Source organism: Nyctibius grandis, chromosome 15 (assembly GCF_013368605.1).
Source record: "Nyctibius grandis isolate bNycGra1 chromosome 15, bNycGra1.pri, whole genome shotgun sequence".
NCBI lineage: Eukaryota > Metazoa > Chordata > Aves > Nyctibiiformes > Nyctibiidae > Nyctibius > Nyctibius grandis.
The window spans coordinates 9,777,588-9,796,633 of NC_090672.1; the positions used below are offsets into that span (position 1 = coordinate 9,777,588).

At 41.4% G+C, this 19,046-nt stretch overlaps 2 protein-coding genes across 3 annotated transcripts; one reads left to right on the plus strand and one right to left on the minus strand.

The window, feature by feature from the left end:
- The first annotated feature begins 5,477 nt into the window (after window positions 1-5,477).
- On the plus strand, window positions 5,478-9,638 carry MILR1 (mast cell immunoglobulin like receptor 1). The gene is made up of 7 exons (XM_068413523.1): window positions 5,478-5,511; window positions 5,601-5,645; window positions 6,492-6,779; window positions 7,082-7,366; window positions 7,801-7,914; window positions 8,373-8,462; window positions 9,556-9,638. The coding sequence occupies exons 1-7, from the start codon at window positions 5,478-5,480 to the stop codon at window positions 9,636-9,638; spliced, it is 939 nt and encodes a 312-aa protein (XP_068269624.1).
- Window positions 9,639-10,898: 1,260 nt separating this feature from the next.
- Window positions 10,899-16,850, minus strand: POLG2 (DNA polymerase gamma 2, accessory subunit). 2 transcript variants are annotated; one of them, XM_068413232.1, is made up of 9 exons: window positions 16,280-16,850; window positions 15,719-15,845; window positions 15,465-15,570; window positions 14,908-15,081; window positions 13,704-13,844; window positions 12,765-12,845; window positions 12,028-12,128; window positions 11,906-11,942; window positions 11,013-11,100 (listed from the first exon to the last, which is right to left on the minus strand). In XM_068413232.1, exons 1-8 carry the CDS (start codon window positions 16,818-16,820, stop codon window positions 11,912-11,914), a joined length of 1,302 nt encoding a protein of 433 aa, XP_068269333.1. In that variant the 5' UTR covers window positions 16,821-16,850; the 3' UTR covers window positions 11,013-11,100; window positions 11,906-11,911. The 2 variants fall into 2 exon arrangements, with proteins under 2 accessions (XP_068269332.1, XP_068269333.1); XM_068413231.1 differs by lacking the exon at window positions 11,906-11,942 and having other exon boundaries at window positions 10,899-11,100.
- Window positions 16,851-19,046: the final 2,196 nt, after the last annotated feature.

Genomic DNA, 19,046 nt, shown 5'->3' on the forward strand with positions numbered 1-19,046 from the left:
ATATTTACAAAGAACACTAGAGAAATTAACTTTTTTTTTTTCCCAGAAGTCTAGAAGTGCTACAATGTACAGAAACTCTAGATTGCCAGAAGTTTGTGCGTCTCAGAATAAATTGCATTTCGCAATGGCACCATCTGCTGGGAGATGACCCCACAGTGAAGCACACTGTGGTTCCCTCACTTCTCTTTCGCAGTCAAACCTGTGATTACTGACAGCCAACACCTCCTCCAAACGGCAGTATAAACTAGATCCGGAAAAGTAACCGTAGGAAGCAGGAAGCTGATAATGAGGGAATACCACTGAGGCTTTCACACTGAAATTTTTCTTTTGAATACAACAGGAGCTAATTATTACTATTTGGCTTTATGCTTCCTTACCAATATGATGTCACATTGAAAAGAACACTAGGAATCTGAAGTCTTGGCTTGTATTTCACGTAGCACACACTTCCATGTACCTTCGAAATTCATTTAGACAAAGGAGAGAAATTCCTTCTTTCAGAGGTGTCTGAGGTCTCTGACACCACCTCTCAAAGTTTCTCTGTTCTAATAGTGTGTGTAAGTGACTGATTCTACACCTTGAGGACACTTTTAGCTGCTGTCTTCTACTGGGTTAACAAGTTCCTCAGTTTAGAAACAGACAACACAGTCTGTGTCACTATCACAGAGTGTCCTTATCTGGCAACATACCAGAATTTACACTTGTTTTGCTTAACATCCAGCATCTGTGGATGTAGCGGAAAAACAGCCTTGAGCTCTGCAATAATATTCATCGCAGAGTGTGGACAGTGCCAGAGAAAAGGTCAGAACCTTCTGTCTGCAGAGGGAATTAATTCTGGAAATATTTTTCCTTCTCTCTACATTCCCATTGTTTTTGTGTTGCCTGCTGAGTCTCCAAGCATTATTCCACATCAGTTTCATAAGTAAAATTCAGTTGGTAGTCACTCAACAAGCTGATCCAAGTTGACAGAAAATCTTTCAGCAGACTTTACACAAAAGGAGAGGAAGAATTTATCTGTTTCCTTACCTGGAGCAGGTGTCCACACACAGCCATTGCTGCTACTGGTAACTTCTGGTTAGGATGCACAAAGGGGCAGATATTCCTCAGAGTACACAAACATTGAAAACCATTAACTACGTGAAAATTCTCATTCAGAACCTGAGAATCACTGCAAGAAATTTAAAGCGCTCTGTCTACATTTAGCCCGCACATGGGGCTAAAGAATAAGCAGTTGTTTTCTCACCCAACATCCCTTCCCCAACCAAGGAAGGGAACTGGGAAAAGGAGGGAGACTCATGGGTTAAACAGATCTAATAAAATAAAGAAACCAGTATCAATAATAATACAAAACACACAGAATTATACTTAGCTACAGAGTTGCAGCAAGTTGTTCCAGGAATAGCAATCCTTAAGAATACAAAAGATGGAGGAGAGCAGAGCAAAAACTGCCCCACACCTCCCCACCAAGCTTTCCCTTTTGCAGTGAACTTGATGTTGATGCTATAGGATACACCTGTGGGCCAGCCTGGGTCAGCTGCTCTGGGTTTAACTGCTAATGGCCTTGATCACCATGGCTGGCCACAAACTGAAACAAAATCTAATAGAAACTTAATTTTATGATTAAGGAAACCAGGTCACTATCTTAAATATGCATATAGAAAACATCCTTTCTTCTTCCACTCTTACTTGTCCTCTAGAAAAACAGTCTTCTCACACTCAAACACCAAGCAGTTAAAATAAACAGCAGACTTGCCACCACAGCCATTTTGAGTAGGAGTGTGAAAATACAGTATTCTGTGACGATCTAGCCATATCAGTAAAACCTTTTTTGCAGACAAAACAGAAGAGCTTAATTTAATTCATCACAAGATGTAACTGTCAGTATATGGTGATTTCTAGCAAAGCCTTCTGCAGACATCTACTGTAGCAGATGCTCTTCCAGAATGGACGACCTCTTAGGATGCAAAAATGGGACTGGGAATAACTTCTAGAATTCTGCTGAAACACATAAATTTCCCTGGAAGCCTATGATAGGACAGATACAGTGTGAAGTCTTCATGGGCTTACTACAGAGTGCTATCTCACACTACTTTCTGTCTCAAGTCAAAGCACTGGCCTTGTAAGTGAAAGCTCAGTTTGGCTTTTTTTCTCTTCCACCTGCTTGCCTGAGGCAGAACATTGTTATAGCACCAAGAGATACACATCTCCATTTCAGACTTTCTAACTTACTTGTTTTGGCTGGATGACTTCTGTTCATTGCTTTTTGTTAAATTTATTCAGTTCTTCCTACGGTTATAACCACATTAATTCCAGGCAGGAAATTTGTATATCTAATAAAAAGGGAACTGTAAACTTGTGCAATATCTTACTGATGCTATAGAACTTTACCTATGCATGCTGAACTAATCAATATCCTATTAGTCCAAAGTCAATAGCCAACTCTGCCAGAAAAATGATCAACATGGATGTAAACTTTGTTTACTACTATCCAGGACACTCTTCAAGAGACTAACAAGCTAGTCAGTATTCAAAGCTAAAGTCAATATTCAAAACCTCACAGAAAGGTAATGCCAAGGGTTAATTTTGCCTTTTTCCCTGTTTCACGTTGACTATACAGCCAACTGGATGCCATATGGACAATAGGGATGCTGTTCTCCTTGCTGAAGGGCAAAATAACATTTTGTCTCAGAGTAATACTACAAGATTTAATGAAAATCATTCTCTTAACTTTGGGACACTTCCAGCACATGTTGTAGAAAGATACTGCCTTAAAGCCTTTTACAAAGCTGCCATAAAGATGCCATCCACCTTCAGATCTGTTGAATGCTCATCACAATTATATTTACATAAAACAGCAGAAACTAAAAGTGCTATTCCAAGAGTAGTGCTTGAGAGTAACAATGCATCATTGGCGCCCACAACTCCCGTGAGTACATGCAGTCAGTTGGATTATGCTTTAACAGAATTCTAGTACATCCAGTCCTTCCTTGCTCTGTAGGACTCAGTAGTCAAGCAAATTTTTCTGGAAGCTTTTTAATAGCAACCTAACTTAATTACTTACGTTATGAACTTCATCTGAGGTCTCATTTTCTCACCAGTACATGTTATTACTCCCCTAGTGGTAATCTAGCAATTGCAGACTGGCTTTTATACAAACTTCATCAATAATTCTCAGCTACCAAATCCTATCATCATTGGTTCAAAAATCTTTTTACATAGGAAGTGTCTCTATTCACGCTCTGCAAAGCAATTATAAAAGTTGAAAAGTAAACAGATATTTGAGCAGACAAACAGCTAGGCACAAGTATTGGACAGCTGAATGAAACGCAGTTCTTCCCCATAGTTCTACGTGTATAGTTGAGATGAATGGGACGTGTCAAAGAAAACATATTCCCTCCTACTCCAGCCCCTAAACCCAAATTTCAAGGGGGAGGAAAAAAAAAAAAAGCAGAACACATCAAAACAAACATCGAGGATGTAGATACACTAAACTACAGGATCTCCACCCAAGAGAAGTGAGAGACCAGGCTTGCTTAGCAGAGTCCAAACCAGCCAAGAAAGGCACAAACAGCTCTGGAAGAGCCCTCCTCACTTCCCAAACACAAACCAGTACTCTGACCCAGCACTTGCCTTCCCTAGATAGCCAGGCTGCACACCCCGAGGGAACCAACCAAGCTTGCTGTGCACACACCATTTAAAGCTGCTGGACATGAGAGATCCTGGTGACAACTGAACTTCTCTTTACAGGCAAATTCACAGCTCACAATAACTATTCGCCATTACAGGCACACACAAAATGAATCAACTTCTTAAGAAAAGCAAAGCATTCAGTTCCGGGTGGGCAATGTCAGCCAGTCCCTCAGTGGCTTTACAGAGCCCGAGGCGGCCAGATGCTTAACGGCTCCGTGCCCTCTCCACAGCCCGCCGCCAGCTGTGTGAGGCGGCCGCCTGCCCGCAGCCCCTCCCGCCCTCACACACCGGCCAGGCCGCCCTGTCCGCACCTCAGGGGAAGCGAGGGCGGGGCAGGCCCCTCACCGCCCGCCGCCACCAGCGCAGCGCCGGGGAACCGCTTCGCGCCACAGCCCCTCACAGCCTCCCGCCCCCTCCTCCTGACAGGAGGGTGAGACACCGCGCTCCTTCCCAGCCTTTGGGACACCCTCTGCCTCCATCACCTGGCTGCGAGCGCCTTAAGGACTTTTTTGTGGTTTTCTTACAAAGAACAGGCTCTCAATAACGGGAAAACATACACATGCTCCCCGTTCTTGCAGCTGCATTTTTACACATGCTTCCTGCCAGCTGCAAAAAAATACTCCAGTCTTGTGGTTAGTTGTCAGCATTTCCACATAAGAAACATTTACAAGGGCAGGGTGGAGGTTGTCTTAAAAGAAGTTAAACAAAAAAACCCAAACAAACAAACAAACCCCACAAAACAAGGAGGAAGGAAGTTGCACACAAAATTCTGTGCGAAAACTGCAATGCTGCAACAGACCGGGCTTTGGGAGGGATTTTGTGTTACATGGAAGAGGGCAGACCCTGTATGGCCTTGTGTTACCTTCAGAAACTGGAGACAAAGAAGACAAAGGATCACAAGAACACTTTTAAGACATTCTCTGTGTAAGCAGTTACTTATTCACATACAACAGGGCCTAGAGTTCTTCAGAAAGCACTGCCCGTGTACAGCTAAAGATTACATTTACTTTGCCCACAGGATGAGAAATAAAGAACATCTACTTGCTGTAACTGTAATTATGTAGCTTTCTATTATTACTGATTAGATGGTCAAATTAGTCATCAAATGCATTTCTGCAGTGATGTTGAACTCAAGTTTGTGATGAGATTTGTACCTTCTAGTACAAGATCTCACTTCCTCACAGCTTAATATTTGAAGTTTGACCAAAATATTTCCCTAACAAGCTGGCTAGCTATAAATATTTATTAGCACCATAAAACTAATATAGATTTGATATTCTTTTTTTTTCTGGACAATTTTTTTTAAAGTTACACTGCTGCTAAAAACAACAGTACCACATACTCTCTTAATCTCAGCCATACAATCACTTGCATTATCTCTAGCAAGTGTGTGACTGTTTGATATGAATCAGTGATCTGATTCCCTTGTAAAAAACAGTGCAGAAAAAAATTATATATAGCCTTGTATATACTGCATGGCAGCACGGTTCTACCACACAGCGCTCTCACATGGAAAACTGCTGATTATGTCAGCTACATCTTGGAACAACCCTATGTAACATTTAGTTGTATCCCAAACTGCTGTTCCTCACTCCACAGCTTTTTCTTCTGCCCACTGCTCTGTCTGCCATAGGCTAGATCTAAGTGGAGTATGACAAAAGTCTTTAAACAAACATCAGTAAAGATGAGCACTGTTTCCATATTTAGGACTTCCTCAAGCCCTAGAGCCACTCCTCTAAGATCTTATTAGTGTAACTCCACCAGCTCTCTTGCTCAGTATCAAGAAAATGTTTTTTCTCAGAATTCTGCTGTTTTCCTACCGTAAGTCAAGACATACTTCTTGAATATCACAAATCTTTCTAAACAAGAACCATTGTTTCTTGTCTGAAAGCTTTCTTTTTGTCTCTTAGTTCAAATGTCTCAGCAGATTCAGCAAACTACTGCAAATGGCAAAGGTAGGTTCTCTTTTTTCGGTTTTGGGTTATGTGCTGAAATCAACTGTTAACAAGAAAATGGGAGAGGGGCTTAAAAATGTCCAAAACCTTTATGTAAAATTAAAGCTTTTGCCCCCGTGTGTGCAGTGAGGCAGTTTACAAGTTTCTATACGACGTTAACTATCTCTGCTGACTTTGCTGACTTGTATGTAGTGGAAATTGCTTTGTTAAAACATTTTTCCCCTCTAAAAGTCTCATCATTTATCTTAGTCACAGCTAGTTTATTACCATTTTCTATGAAAAGGCATTACAAGTTTTTCTTACAAATATATTTGTATGATCTCATAAAAGCAAACTAATTTGATAAGACAGTCAAGGCTCCTGCTGCTACTATTCAAAAGTTCTATCTACTTACACATGGTTAATTCTGCCTGTTTACATATGGTCATAAATAAAATACTGCTTTTAATTTAAGGTTCACATGCTACCTCTCAACTAGCATATAAGGTTACTTTCTCCTACAATTTACACCCCATAATATTTATATTTATCTTTTATACTTCTATTATTTTCATTGGTGCCGTAGTTCAAAAGTGGTTTTGTTGCTTCATCTGGATACATCTTTTGGCTTTGTGTGTACATGCTCTCTTTTACATGAAGACATGCATTTTTAATCCAGTGTTTGAAGCTGTGTACTGATTTTGAAAAATACAAAGTTGTGTTGCCCACTACCAGAGGTGGAAACAAATATAACCCCCTATTTCAACAGAAATAAGGATAGCCTGGTCCCCACGTATTTTGGGCAAAATATGTGAGTTTCTTGGATGACAGATGCAGTGAACTCACCCAGACATTTCTTCTTTTCAGAGACGTTGTCCAATCCCAGGCTCACACCTGTTCAGGAGACTTTGAATGTAGTGATGAACCAGGATATGACCCTCTCCTGCCACTCAGACTCTGGATCTCCACCTGTCAGATACACGTTGTTTAAACGCAATCGGACGGTATCCACTTTAGATAGGCCAGACTTGACCCCCGCTTTATTTAACTTGACTATCAAGTCTGCCAGTGACGTGGGTGAATACAAATGCAAAGCTGAGGATAACACCTCCAGTGGCGGAAAATACAGTAATAGTATCAACTTCACCCTTATAGGTATGTCTTGCTGTATACTTTCTCAGCACATTTTATTTTAGGGGCACAGAGCCATGTCTGATGCAGCAGCAGGTACTATTATGGACTGCAGTGTGCGCCTGCCTTGATTGCGGAGCTGAACTTTACTGCAAAGGGCTTTTATTACCTTAGGAGTCGGCAGTGCTATTCTGATCTGGCTCACTGAGCCCTCCGTCCTTGATGCCTATCTATCTCATTTGCCAATGTTGCCACTTAACTCCAAGTCTTGCTTTGGAGCTTGTGCTGTACTCAATGATGCAGTCTTTTCAGTTTTCTTTTTACAGAGCCGATTTCCAAACCAGTGCTGAGCTCACCCACCTCTCAAGCAAAGAAAGGCCAGAATGTAACCCTGTCTTGTCTCTCAGAGAACGGCTCTCTCCCTATCACATACATATTCTTCAGAGGGAAACAAAGCATCTCTCCCCCAGTGAAGATACAGAAGAGGGAAGCAGCTGTGATTTTTCTATTTATCAATTCCTCTAGTGACTTCGGAACCTATAAATGCAGAGCTGAAAACAGCTTTTGCAATAACACAAAATACAGCAACAGTTTCAACTTTACATTAGCAGGTATGCATGCATGAACTGTTAGTAAACAGGGACCACACAACATTCAGAATGTTGTAACAATGCAAGTTTTTTAGCCAGAAATTTTGTTCCTGCAATGTAATGTTCAAAACAGAATTTTTTGACAATAAAAAAAACAGAGTTTTTAAAATTAATGCAAAGATAGAATTCCATGCAGCCTAGATAGTAGTAGAAGTGGAAGTGACCATGAAGGGTGACTGTAAAAGATTAATTTTTACAAGAGACCCCTGGTCCACCTTGGGGACAATCTAGTTTCACTTTTCTCTCTGATCCTATGAAAGGGAGAGTCTGCCAGCACCACCAGCTCCCTTCCCTCAGCTGGAAGAAATGCAAAGTCTTGACTTTAAGTTACAGAAAATATAAATATGAAAAAACATTTCATTGCATAAACACCTTTTTTTTTTTCTTTTTGGCAGAAGAGAGAAGCCATTCTCAACCCCTGATAATTTCTCTTGGGGTGATCTTGCTACTACTCATAATAGGATTTGCTCTGGCAATTCCATTTTTCATAATTCCTTCATATAAAGCAAGTGAGTTATTTGAATGTCTGTTTCATTTTCCAGAGGTGCTCATTTATGTTGTCAACACATTTTAGTGTGTAAACATCATGCTACAAGTAGAGTTATGCTCTTGGTATTTTAGAATGTTGTTAAGTCTCCTCTTAACCAGCACAGGCAATTTAACAAGACATTGACAAGGCAAAAATTCTGAGCTATGTTTTAGATGGCAGGTCTGGGATGAGGGAAGCAAAGCAACATCAAATTTAATACACATAAATGTTGGAAGGAATTGGACCTCATTGTTCTTAGTGAAGAAAGGAAATTCTATTAAAAATGCCGTTGGCTAAGGAGTAATTTTTATAATGAAAATAAAAATTATCTGAAATCTCCGAGTATTCAAAAAATATCATGGAGCTGCTTATTTCCCTCTAAGAAAAAAATGATATATGTATATAGGTATGTGTTTCTTTTTCTTTTACAATTTGCAGAAAAATTTAGGTCTGCTAGGTCCTCAACTGGCCTTACTTCAACCATGAATGCAGAAGAGTCTGAAAACTATGTCTTATACACAGAGATTGGTAAGTTCATGTTACTCCCCATGCAGTCATGAAACTTAACTTGTGGGAGTTTGGTTAAGAATGCTCTTATACTATTTGTAGCTAGTATGGGCAAATTTCTTCAGGTACTGTAAAAGCAGCAGAAGGGGACACCTACTACCACTCGGTAAGTGAGCTAATACTCCTACTGACCATGCCTGGCAGAGGCATTATTTGAAGTCCCTCAGGATCCACATTTGGCATGACCTCTCAGCCATGCAGCCACAACTGCAACTGGTTAAATGAACTGAAGTTCTGTACAAAAACCTACTGTAAACAGAAGTAAAATTAAGAACTGCATTTGGCAACTCATGGCAAGGATTGAAATAGCCATTACAGAGGAAAAGAAAATTAAAAGACAGTAAGTAGATCACAGGTGCAATGTCCATGTACTAAGAGACAAAAGTGGGCTATATGTAAGTTGTAGCAAATGAAAACTTACGTGGTTCCTGCATTCTGTTCAAAATTGTTCAGTACACAACAGCTCTTTATTCCATGTTTCTTAACTTTGACAAGATGCAAAGTCAGTTCAACCTGAAATGATGAAGTAATGCTAGACCACAAAAAACTGACCTACGTTAAGACATCGTACTACTTCAATTGCAGAAAATACACAATAATGAAGACGTTACATGAAAACCACGATGCTATTATCTTCTAGTTTTCTGCATTTGCCTTATACACGAATGTCAGTATTTTCAAGGGAAAGAGAAACCTCTAAAACAAGCCAACAGCAAAGATATTATGTTTCCTGTTTCTAAATATCAAAAAGGGAATCATTCTCTCTGAACAAATCTGCCTTCCTGTTCCTATAGTACACAGAATTCTAGCTGCTCTACTGTGTTAGCTCAGTGCTTTGTGCAGCTGCTCCTGCCAGATACCCATCAGCATTCTACCCACACAGCCTGCAGGGGCAGTGACACCAGCTCTGATAAGGCCCATGAATGCTACAGAAAGCACGGTAGATTTACATTCAATATGGAATCTTGCTGCTTTGTTTCAAGATTATTAAAAAAAAAAAATCTCGTCAGTATGTTGCAACTGAGCTAACTGCTGTTCATCATCTTTAATCCAGAGCCTGTTAAACCAGAAGAAGAATATGTCAACTTTTCTGTTACTAGAAGAGAAGATGAAAAAGGTGAAAACCTCAAGCTATAATAATTGGAACTTCTGATGTGCACAAATATGTTTTTTTGGGATTTTGCTGTGGGGAAGCAGGGTTTAGATAGTAGCTGTTACATACTGAAACTGCTTACTTACTATGGAGAAATTAAAATAATTTTAAGACTTTTTTGAAGGGAAAAAAGCAAACAAAAAATCCCAAATAAAAAGCCTATCACCATCCTATGACCCAAAAATTCAATAGCCTCATTACAAAACCATGCAGGAGATGTTATTAGTGACCAAGTTGCTGACGGAATATTAATTCTGTTGTGTATCTATCTGTACCAAAAAAAGCAATTATGAATTATATTATTCTGGCTTTTAGCAGAGAAGAGGGCATGTGCTACAGTCTATTCAAAGGTCCGCATCAGAGATTGAGTACAAGGTAAGATCTCTTTTATGATTAAGTTAAGCATGTATTTTTAAAGAATCTTTCAGTCCTCAGATGTGGTAAGTACCACCAAGTCTGCACGGAAAGAGATGATGTTTAGACTAGTTTCCTGGCCTAATTATTCTATAGACAGACAACATAGCTTGTTCTCTACTAGCAAGCAAAATCCCCACGTCATAATCTCTAAGGACTTCAACTTAAAAGAAAAAGCAGAACAGATAAAAACTGGAATTAACAAAGACCCCAACAGTAATAATCCCATTAGACAAAGAGCAGCTTATTGCCCAAATAGCACCATAAAAACCAAAATCACTTATGTATTGTGCCCAGCAGGATCTTACCTGACAGTGATTGCATTGTCCACAAAAATGCTTGTCAAAAACTGTTTACAATTTATTTCTTCCTTCTATTTCCTGTTACTCTTGATAATGTATTTCTGATTTTTATGTTTATCAAGGGCAAGATGAAGTAGCTTAAATGTTGAAGAATAGAGGCCATGTGATTAAAATATGTTCCTACAACAGATCGTAGAAAGATACTTCCTGATGTTATTAAGATTTGAAAGTCTTTTATATATATTACTATTTTCCAGCAGAGACCATAATTGTGTCACAGATGAAAGATTAATTTTTAAGTTAGGATCGAGTATTTTCAATAAGAGAGTAAAACTGAAGACATGAAAAAGAATATAGTTAGCCCTGCTAACGAGGGACAAGTTTGTCTCTTCCCTCTTTTCGAGGTAACCTGAAAGACCTAAATGGTCTAGATTTGACAGAAAACAGATGCACAATCAAGTTTTAGCAGAACTATTTGCAGAGAAACCACTGAGTCCATGACACTGTAGAAGCCAGTTCAGGCACAGATGTTTAAGAAATTCCTTTTATTCAGTGAATTTAAGTTTACACATTTTTTGCTGATGTTACATACTTAGTTAAAAAGTCCTTCAGCCTAGAAATGTGCATCATTTCCTTCATGGTTGTGTCTCTGCTTCTCAGCTGGACCACTCCATTCTCTAGAGTGGCATCAGTTATCAAGACCATGAAGAGAACACTCATCTCATCGTACCTGCAAAGAAAAGAGCAAACCCGTTACTGCTTTTGGTGTACAAAAAATTCAGATAAGTTATGTACAAATGACCATAAGCTGTAAATACTTATTTTTGCTGTACTGCACAAAAAGTCCAGTGTGAAGACACAAGTTTTCTTCTTGCCATTCCTTGCTTTCCTGATTACATTTCTTTAAATTATTTAGTTACCTTAGTACATAAAAAGAATGTTATTTGGTAACCTATTACAAGAGTACTTTTGTAGAAGCAGAATATATCTTTCTTCTGTTATTTAATAGCCAGACTGACTTCGAAGACTACTGCACAGAACAAAGAGTCGTATTTATTTTCTCTCGGGAAAGCACATTCATCAATATGCTCAAGATCCATTTACATGAGCAGCAATATGCTCAAAATTCACTCCTCATCAACAAATCATATATGAAACCCTCAACTGGAATAGTAGTTTTTATCTGCACAGGTAATTCCATCACATACATTAATGGTAATTGTTCCAGACTTGGAAGAACTTTTAAGTTCAAGATAAGACACAGTGTGCTATTTGAAATAGTACTTAAGAATGAAACACGGAACCAGTCCAGATGTAAAGATGGGGGGTGAGGGTGGGAAACAGTTCTGCGAGCTTATAATTCATCTTAAGAAATTTATTTTCAATAGGAGAGTCTCTAAAAGGCATTTCAGAGTTCCAGAGAAACAATAACAAGTGAAAGGCTTATACTTAATTTAATTTTAAAAGGGAACTATCTGACATTGCTCTTTGTAATAAAGCTAATTGAATCCAAGTTTATAGTTCAGGATACATGCCTTCAGTCATGCGGTTACTGCACTCGATGAGTTCTTACTGAAAAAAGGTATATTTTCGCTAGTCCACAGAAAGTCATCTTTCACCTTCATAGTTTAATTTACAAAAGACTCTTTCTCCTTACTTTGTATAAAGCTGTTCCAGAGATACCTGCACGGTTTCAAGATAACCCGGCCATACAGAAATTCTATTTTCCGACAGTTCATTGAACAAGCCTTGACAAACCTGTTTATTTAAAAGTGAAAGTTAAAAGACAGACTTTGAGGGTTTGAAATCCTATACAAAGAAACCATTAAAACTCCAGTCTGTGTGGTATTAGCATTCCTAGATGGTGTTAATTTTCTGGCTGAAATAATCGCAAAGTAGAAAGCAGCCTGGCAATTAAGTCTCCATTTCTATTTAAAAACATGCCAGTGTGAGTTTCCTCCCTTCTGTGGCGACTGGCTTAATGAGCGACTTAAATAAAAACTTTTTAAAAATATTTCTGCAGATGTGACCCATGTGTTAAGATAATTCTGAAAGATTAAGCTGAGAGGGATTGTGTTATTTATTTTCCATTATTTTGCATAGAACAAGTATCACGTATAGTAGTTAATATATCATTATCATAGTATACATCATTCATAGTACTAAAAGCAGCATGTTAATGCAAGGAAGGCATCTACCCACTGCCTGCAGTGCACTCCTTCGGCTAGGACTCACAAGCTGCATAGAAGAAGCACTGTAAAATCTGTACAACCATGAATCTCCAAGAATCAAAGCAGCAGAATGATTTTCCCCAATGTAACAGTGTCTGAATTGTAACAGAAGGTTACACAGAGAGTCAAAAGCTCAAAATTAAAATACTTTCTTAAAACGTACCTGTCTCAGCTCTGTTGTTGGACCTTTTCCTACATCCAAGGCCACTTTAATAGGTGCTAAACAAGGATGAAGCTTCAGTACCTAATAATTTTACAAAAAGCAACAGATTACTAAATGTATTTAGTGTGAAATTCTAAACTAGGAATTTTTTTTTAAACTGAAATTAAGGTTCTAAACATGCAAAATTTTCTCATAACACAAAAACCTGAACTGTAAGCTGTATTTCATACAACTAGCACACATGCCAGCTAGGTTAGCGTGGCAGAAATTACTCCCTTTTGGCTAAGCCCCAGAAAAAGAGATGAAGTTTTGTTAGCAAAGCTCCATCGTCTTTAATGAAGCCAGAGTGATCAGAAACAGCCCAGCAGACAGTCACCATCCAGTCTACTGCCTGTTCTCAAAGACCAAATGGCTGTTTGATTGACAAGTGCTGTCTGAAAGCTAGCACTCTTAACTCCAGAAAACCAGGGTAAAAGTGGGAATAACGACAGTCCTTGAGGAAATGTCCCACTACTACCTGCAACCCACTTTTTCTACCCTTCTCAGCAACCTTCAAATGCTGCTGGAAAAGACAAACTCCTCTTTCCCATGCACAGGAGCTACATTCCAATTCCTCTTAACTCCTTCATCACTTGCACAGCAAGACCCGACCTACTCATAAGAGAGAAAGAAGGTAAAACAGGAAAGGGGACCTCAGAATGAGAAAAATTGCTTATGCAGGTGAAAAGGACCACAGAGACAGTGCCACGGGGCCAGCCTATTGCTGCCAGCGAGCAGCATTCTGTCTGTGCCCGTTGGGGAAGGGAACAGAGGATGGCGATGTGGAAAAGGGAGATATTTCCATGCTTGAATTTACCACATTGTCTGTGGGTTTTGTACTTGGACCCTGCCCCTGCCTTCCATCATCTATTCTTCCTTACTCTTTCTACAGAAAGTTACCTTTCTCTGTGAGTTTTTCTTTTTTGTTAATGGATTCTCAGCTAGCTGTAGAGAATCAAAGAGATACGCTAACGCTCCTCGGTCCAGATTTCCACTCACAGACAGAACATGAGGAATAACATTCTTTCTTCCATCTCTGCCCTGAAGAGAAAAAACCCACAAAGGGATACCTCAAAGACTGTCTCAAAAAGCCTTTTGTTTACTTTAAATGTATAATGAGGCACTGAGTCAAGCACCCTTATTACACTTAGAACACAACCAGACATACATTTTAAAAAGTTACCAGCAATCTTAAAAGTGTAACAGTAACTAGATAAGATTGTAACACTGGGGAAAGCAGAAGATGAGAGCAGGATGGGATTATTTTCTTCCCCTGCTTCTCTGATCATAAATTTAAATCTATGGCCAATACACTTGAAACTCTGCGTTTTCGTTTGGAGGTTCGTAGATCACTTCCGAGTGACCACGAGGCTCTGCCCCCACATTCTGAGAAATCACTACGTAACCCACAGTTTTGTAGGTTACATTACAGTCTTCCACCTTCTGGACAGAAATAAGCTGCAAAAGCAGGAAAGACACAGGGCTGTCACGAGAAGGAGAAGGTTGCAATTTACTGGTAAAATACCAAGTTACTCTTGTTTTATCTCTTCAGCCTGGCTTTTCAAACATTGCTATTCACTAGAAGTTCTTCCCTCTCCAATATATTCAGTGGAAAGGTTTCCCTCTGGTCCATTCCCCCTTCTCAGTGTGGTAACTTCTATAAAGCCATTTGCAGTGTTTATAATCCATTAATCCACATATACTTCTACATATATGGAACTGGACAAGTTACAAAAAGAAAATACATTTACAGGCACTTTTTGATGTGAACTTAACACTACAACACACAGACTGAGTTTGTCTTGACATCTACTCACAGACACAGATAAAAGCTATGTAACTGACAACAGCTGTCTTGTCAATACAACTCATTTCTAACTTCAAAGAATTAACACCTCGCAAAAAAAAAACCAAACAAACAACAAAATGCTATTTTATCTGCTTTTGAAAATGAAGGTCTGACTGCAGAGTGTCAGTTGTACTGCTTGTACAACAAAAGAATAAAAAGACAGTCCCATGCTAAGCACCTGGACCAGCAAAGAAACCATTTCTCTCACATATTATCATCTTTATTGAAAAAGACTTTTAATATAGTAAAGCTTACAAGTAATTTTGAACTATCCCCTGGATACATCTGTAACAGTTCAGTATCACCGACGTTCTTCAATGTTTCTATTGTTTCTGTCCCCCAAGGAAAGCTATAATGTAAATTAAATCCTCTTCTTCCTTCTTCATCCTGAAAGTCACTGCTGCCAAAGTTAGATGGGCCTACAGCGAACTGAAAATTAAAGAGGTGATCACTACCGTGCAAGCTGTATTAACTACAAAAAACAAGTCTGTAATGCAAGCTGAAGTCTATGATTTTCAGCAAAAGATTTGTATAAATTGCAGCCCGAATCTCTTTATTGTTTTACAGCACTTTGATCTCAAATCACTTACAAACACAAAACACTTGCCTTTCTGCAAGTCACACTATAAACTACTTAACAGGTTTGTCGTAAACTTAAGCAGTTTCTCGGTTTCTCCCAAGAAATACATGTATTTCAGTGACAAGAACAGGCAAGCTATGTAACTCTGTAAGACCTATCAGGGTGTCTATTCCCCCCCTCTTTGAGATATAAAGGAGCAAGCCAAGATTTCCCACAGGTACCCTGCCGTTACCTTTCTCCACCATTGGAGTCTCTGGCGTAACCAGTAATCGAGCCACTGTCCTGCAGTTCTGGGAGAGCTAAACCATGCAAGCAAAGACGTGGTCCTTTCGCCTATTCTTTAAACAATAGCAAGGGCAGCAAGTTAACTCCTTCAAAAATAACAGAGAAAAAGCAAGAGACAGTATTCAAAAATAATCCAAAAATGAAATAAGCACAAACAATTGATTTAAGTATGAAGAGGGATTAATCCCTCTATTACTCTACCTTCTAAGGTTTTTGTTGTGTGGTTCACTTTCTGGAATAGAGTGAAAGCACACTCCAGTTTGAGCAAGGCCACAAGGCAGTCTTTTGTTCACCAATTCTAAGCAGCTAACATATTGCGCCAAAGCACCTGTCAAAAGACAAATTGCTAATATTAGTAGCCACAGGAAAAAGAATTTTTAATTCAACTGAGAGTGAATGTAACACGTATGATACACATGCTGTTTATACGTGCAGTCCCACTAGCGTTAAAATTTTGCAGAGATTAGTTCAGCAGTCTGTAGCCAGATTCCTCCAGGTACTTGGGCAACTGTGATTTTAACGTGCCTTTTCCCTAATTACAAGGGAAAAGGCCTCCGACGTGCCCTTCAGCATTCCAAGCTGCTCAGGTCCTTAAAAAGGACATAAGCTCACAGCACGCAGATGAAACTTTCCCAGTGCATTAATGCAACTGGAAAATTCCCTTAAACGCAGCTGCTTGGCTCCCAGAAAGAAAAACGCGAGGAGGCACCCAGGCTGTCCAGAGACCCACCTCACCCCCCCAGGGATAGACAAGGGACCTACCGGGAAGCAGGCTCTCACGAAGCATCCCCGCGCTCCCTAGCACTTCTTCCAGAGACGGACCACCCGGCTCCTGGCCACAGCCCCCGCCCTGGAGCGCTTCGCGCAGCGTCTCCGAGTGCAGCAGCCGGAGACCCTGCCCGGCCCGCGGAGCGCCGGCAGCGGGCGGGCCGTGGAGCGGGGCATCCACCGCGAACACCTGCTCCCCGAAAGCCAGCACCGCGTCCCACCACTGGGCCGCCAGGTTGGCCCGCAGCGCCACGCCCAGCGGCCCGAAGCCCGGGTGGCAGCCGCTGAGGTAGGCGCGCCAGGGCAGCGCCGGCTCCGCGCCGCCCCGCAGGAAGTGCCGCCGCCGGCACACCTCGAGCAGCTCCTCCCCACCCGCCGCCTCATCGCCGCCGGCCGCTGCCACGTAGGGCCGCGCCGGGGACCCGGCCTCTACCTCCTCCGCGACCTGCGCGGCGGGCGACCGCCGTCTCAGCACGGGCCGCCCGAAAGAAGCACGGCCACACCACCGGCCCCCCTGGCGGCAACCCAGCGCCATCTTCCTCGCCTCCCTCCTCCCTCATGGCGGCGGCTGAGGGGGGGGAGGGGGGGCGGTGCCGCCCCTGCGCATGCGCCATGTCCCGTGCGCGCAGGAAGCGGCCCTGGCGCGCGGCCTGTCAGGAGCGACCGGGGACACGGCGGCCGCGCATGCGCGTTGCACTCCGCGGCCGGCCCGCCGGGGCGCTTCCCGCCTACCCCGTTCCTTTCTCCTCGCCGGCGGCCCGCGCGGGCTCCTCCGCTGCCGGCACTTCGTGCCCTTCAGCCCACCCACGGTCGGCGGGACCCCCGCCTTCCCGCGGCTGAGGCTGCATGTGTCAGGAGGTAGCGCCCGGCCTTCCCCTTTGGGACACGGCAGCCCCGAGCTCCCTGACACGAGGGCGACTCAGGGGGCTGGGGAAGACCCTACCCCCCTTCGCTGTCATCGGAAGATTTCTGGGGCAAAAGCCCATACAGATCTCATCAGAGCAGCTATACACTGCTTTGTGTGGCCTGAAGCAACATAAAGGCTTTCCAACCGGAAAGCAGAGTTGAAGGGAAGGTGTGGCCGCAGCACCTTCTGCTAGCAGGGCAGGCAGAGGCACTTCTGCTCACTGACACTGCTCAAATTCGCAGCTGGCGGAGGAGCTGAACAGCAGAGCAGTGGAAATTTCCATACATGCTTAATCACGATTTTGTACCAGTGCCAGAAGGTGGAGCATAAGACAGGAGGAACCATTATGTGAGCTGGCAGTCATGAAAAATTTATGTTAAGTCCCAAGGAGTTGGAATCTCAGCATTGGTTCTTCACTGTACAACCCCATCCCCCAGGCCAGAGGAGCAAGATAGAATTGAAAAGACAACATACTAGCAGACCACTGGGTCAGCTGGAGGAGTTGCTACTCCTACATGCAAAAGTACTGCTAGATACCATTTTGTTTCTAATGCAGATTTGCCATGAGCTCTTCTACCAGAGTATCTCTTAATAATATTGCCAAAGCTATTTAGTAGCACTCCTTTTTCATAAGAGGAGTGCCCACCTCAGACTGAGCAAACCCCTTCCCCCTCAGGGAACACTTCCCTTAGATGGTCACTTGGAAACACCATAAGGCAAAATAATTCAAGCTATGGTCCTGTTTTTCACAGTTGTGCCTTAGTGGTTAAATAAAAATCACCCACATCACACCTCTAGAAGACAGAACTTTTGAGGCCAACTTGAAATTTACTTCAGCTTCTAAAGGAAGCTGATTTGGCAGATGCCAGCTTCCACTTAATTACACTTAAGTCCATCAAGAATCTACAACCCTGAAAAACCTGTACTAACAAGTCAGAAGGAGCATATCTTCCCCTAATTACCTGAGTAAGTTTCCAAAACACATTTTCAACCAGTATGACCTGCAAACACCTATCCAGATTTCACTTTAACAAATCTGGTTGGCGCTATCTCCCATCTAAAGGGACAAAGAGTCTGTTCTTTACATCACTGTTAAAGACCCCAGTCTGTCAATTTTAATGCACAAGCTAGTTGTTTTCTACATATACCTTTTTTAGGATAAAGTTTTTAAAACAAGCTTTCCATGCATTTTGTTTCAGGCAACTGACCTGGAAACTTATGACATGTTAATTGCTATTTCAAGCATAAATAATAATCTACTTCCTTGTCTTCAACACTGATGGCACTGGGCAAGGGGAATTTTGCAAATGCAATTAAAAAGACTCTTTCCACATTGCCAACTGCAGTTTAGACTCAAGTGTGGTAGTATTTTAGGACTACAGCTGAAGTTCTCATAGCAACAGCAAATGATCACAGCAGTACTGTCAACTGATAGAACTCCACAGAAAAGGCAGAAATACATAATGAAGAAAGAGGCAGATTAGGCTGTGGTTAAGAACATCACAAGCTGAGCCTCAGAGGAAAACAATCACCAAGAGCTAAGCACAGGCTACCAAAAAGGCCTAAAGTGTAAAATAGTCTGACTCGGGTTCAAAATAACCTAGATAGAATCTTGTCTTGCTTCTTGCAGACAGATTCACCCTTGAATACATCACATTGTAGTTAAGCATTGTTAAATTTAAACCTAATCATTGCTACTAATAAACAAGCAAGAGGAAGGAACTGAAAGTTATTAACTGGAATTTTAATATGATGTACTTAAAAGCATTAAGTACTTTAACCCCAGGATCAAGTATTATTCCAGCTATGTTCTTAGTCAAGGAAATGCTGTTGCTTTGCTCAGCACAGGCAGTG

Coding starts and splice junctions, on each gene's coding strand:
- MILR1 (XM_068413523.1), top strand. CDS start 5,478: ATGTTTTTTCTCAGAATTCTGCTGTTTTCCTACC. Junction 5,646..6,491: donor AACTACTGCAAATGGCAAAG/GTAGGTTCTCTT, acceptor TCTTCTTTTCAG/AGACGTTGTCCAATCCCAGG. Junction 6,780..7,081: donor TATCAACTTCACCCTTATAG/GTATGTCTTGCT, acceptor TTCTTTTTACAG/AGCCGATTTCCAAACCAGTG.
- POLG2 (XM_068413231.1), bottom strand. CDS start 16,820: ATGGCGCTGGGTTGCCGCCAGGGGGGCCGGTGGTGTGGCCGTGCTTCT. Junction 13,845..14,907: donor GGGATAGTTCAAAATTACTT/GTAAGCTTTACT, acceptor TTTTCTCTTCAG/GGCAGAGATGGAAGAAAGAA. Junction 12,129..12,764: donor CAACAACAGAGCTGAGACAG/GTACGTTTTAAG, acceptor TTAAATAAACAG/GTTTGTCAAGGCTTGTTCAA.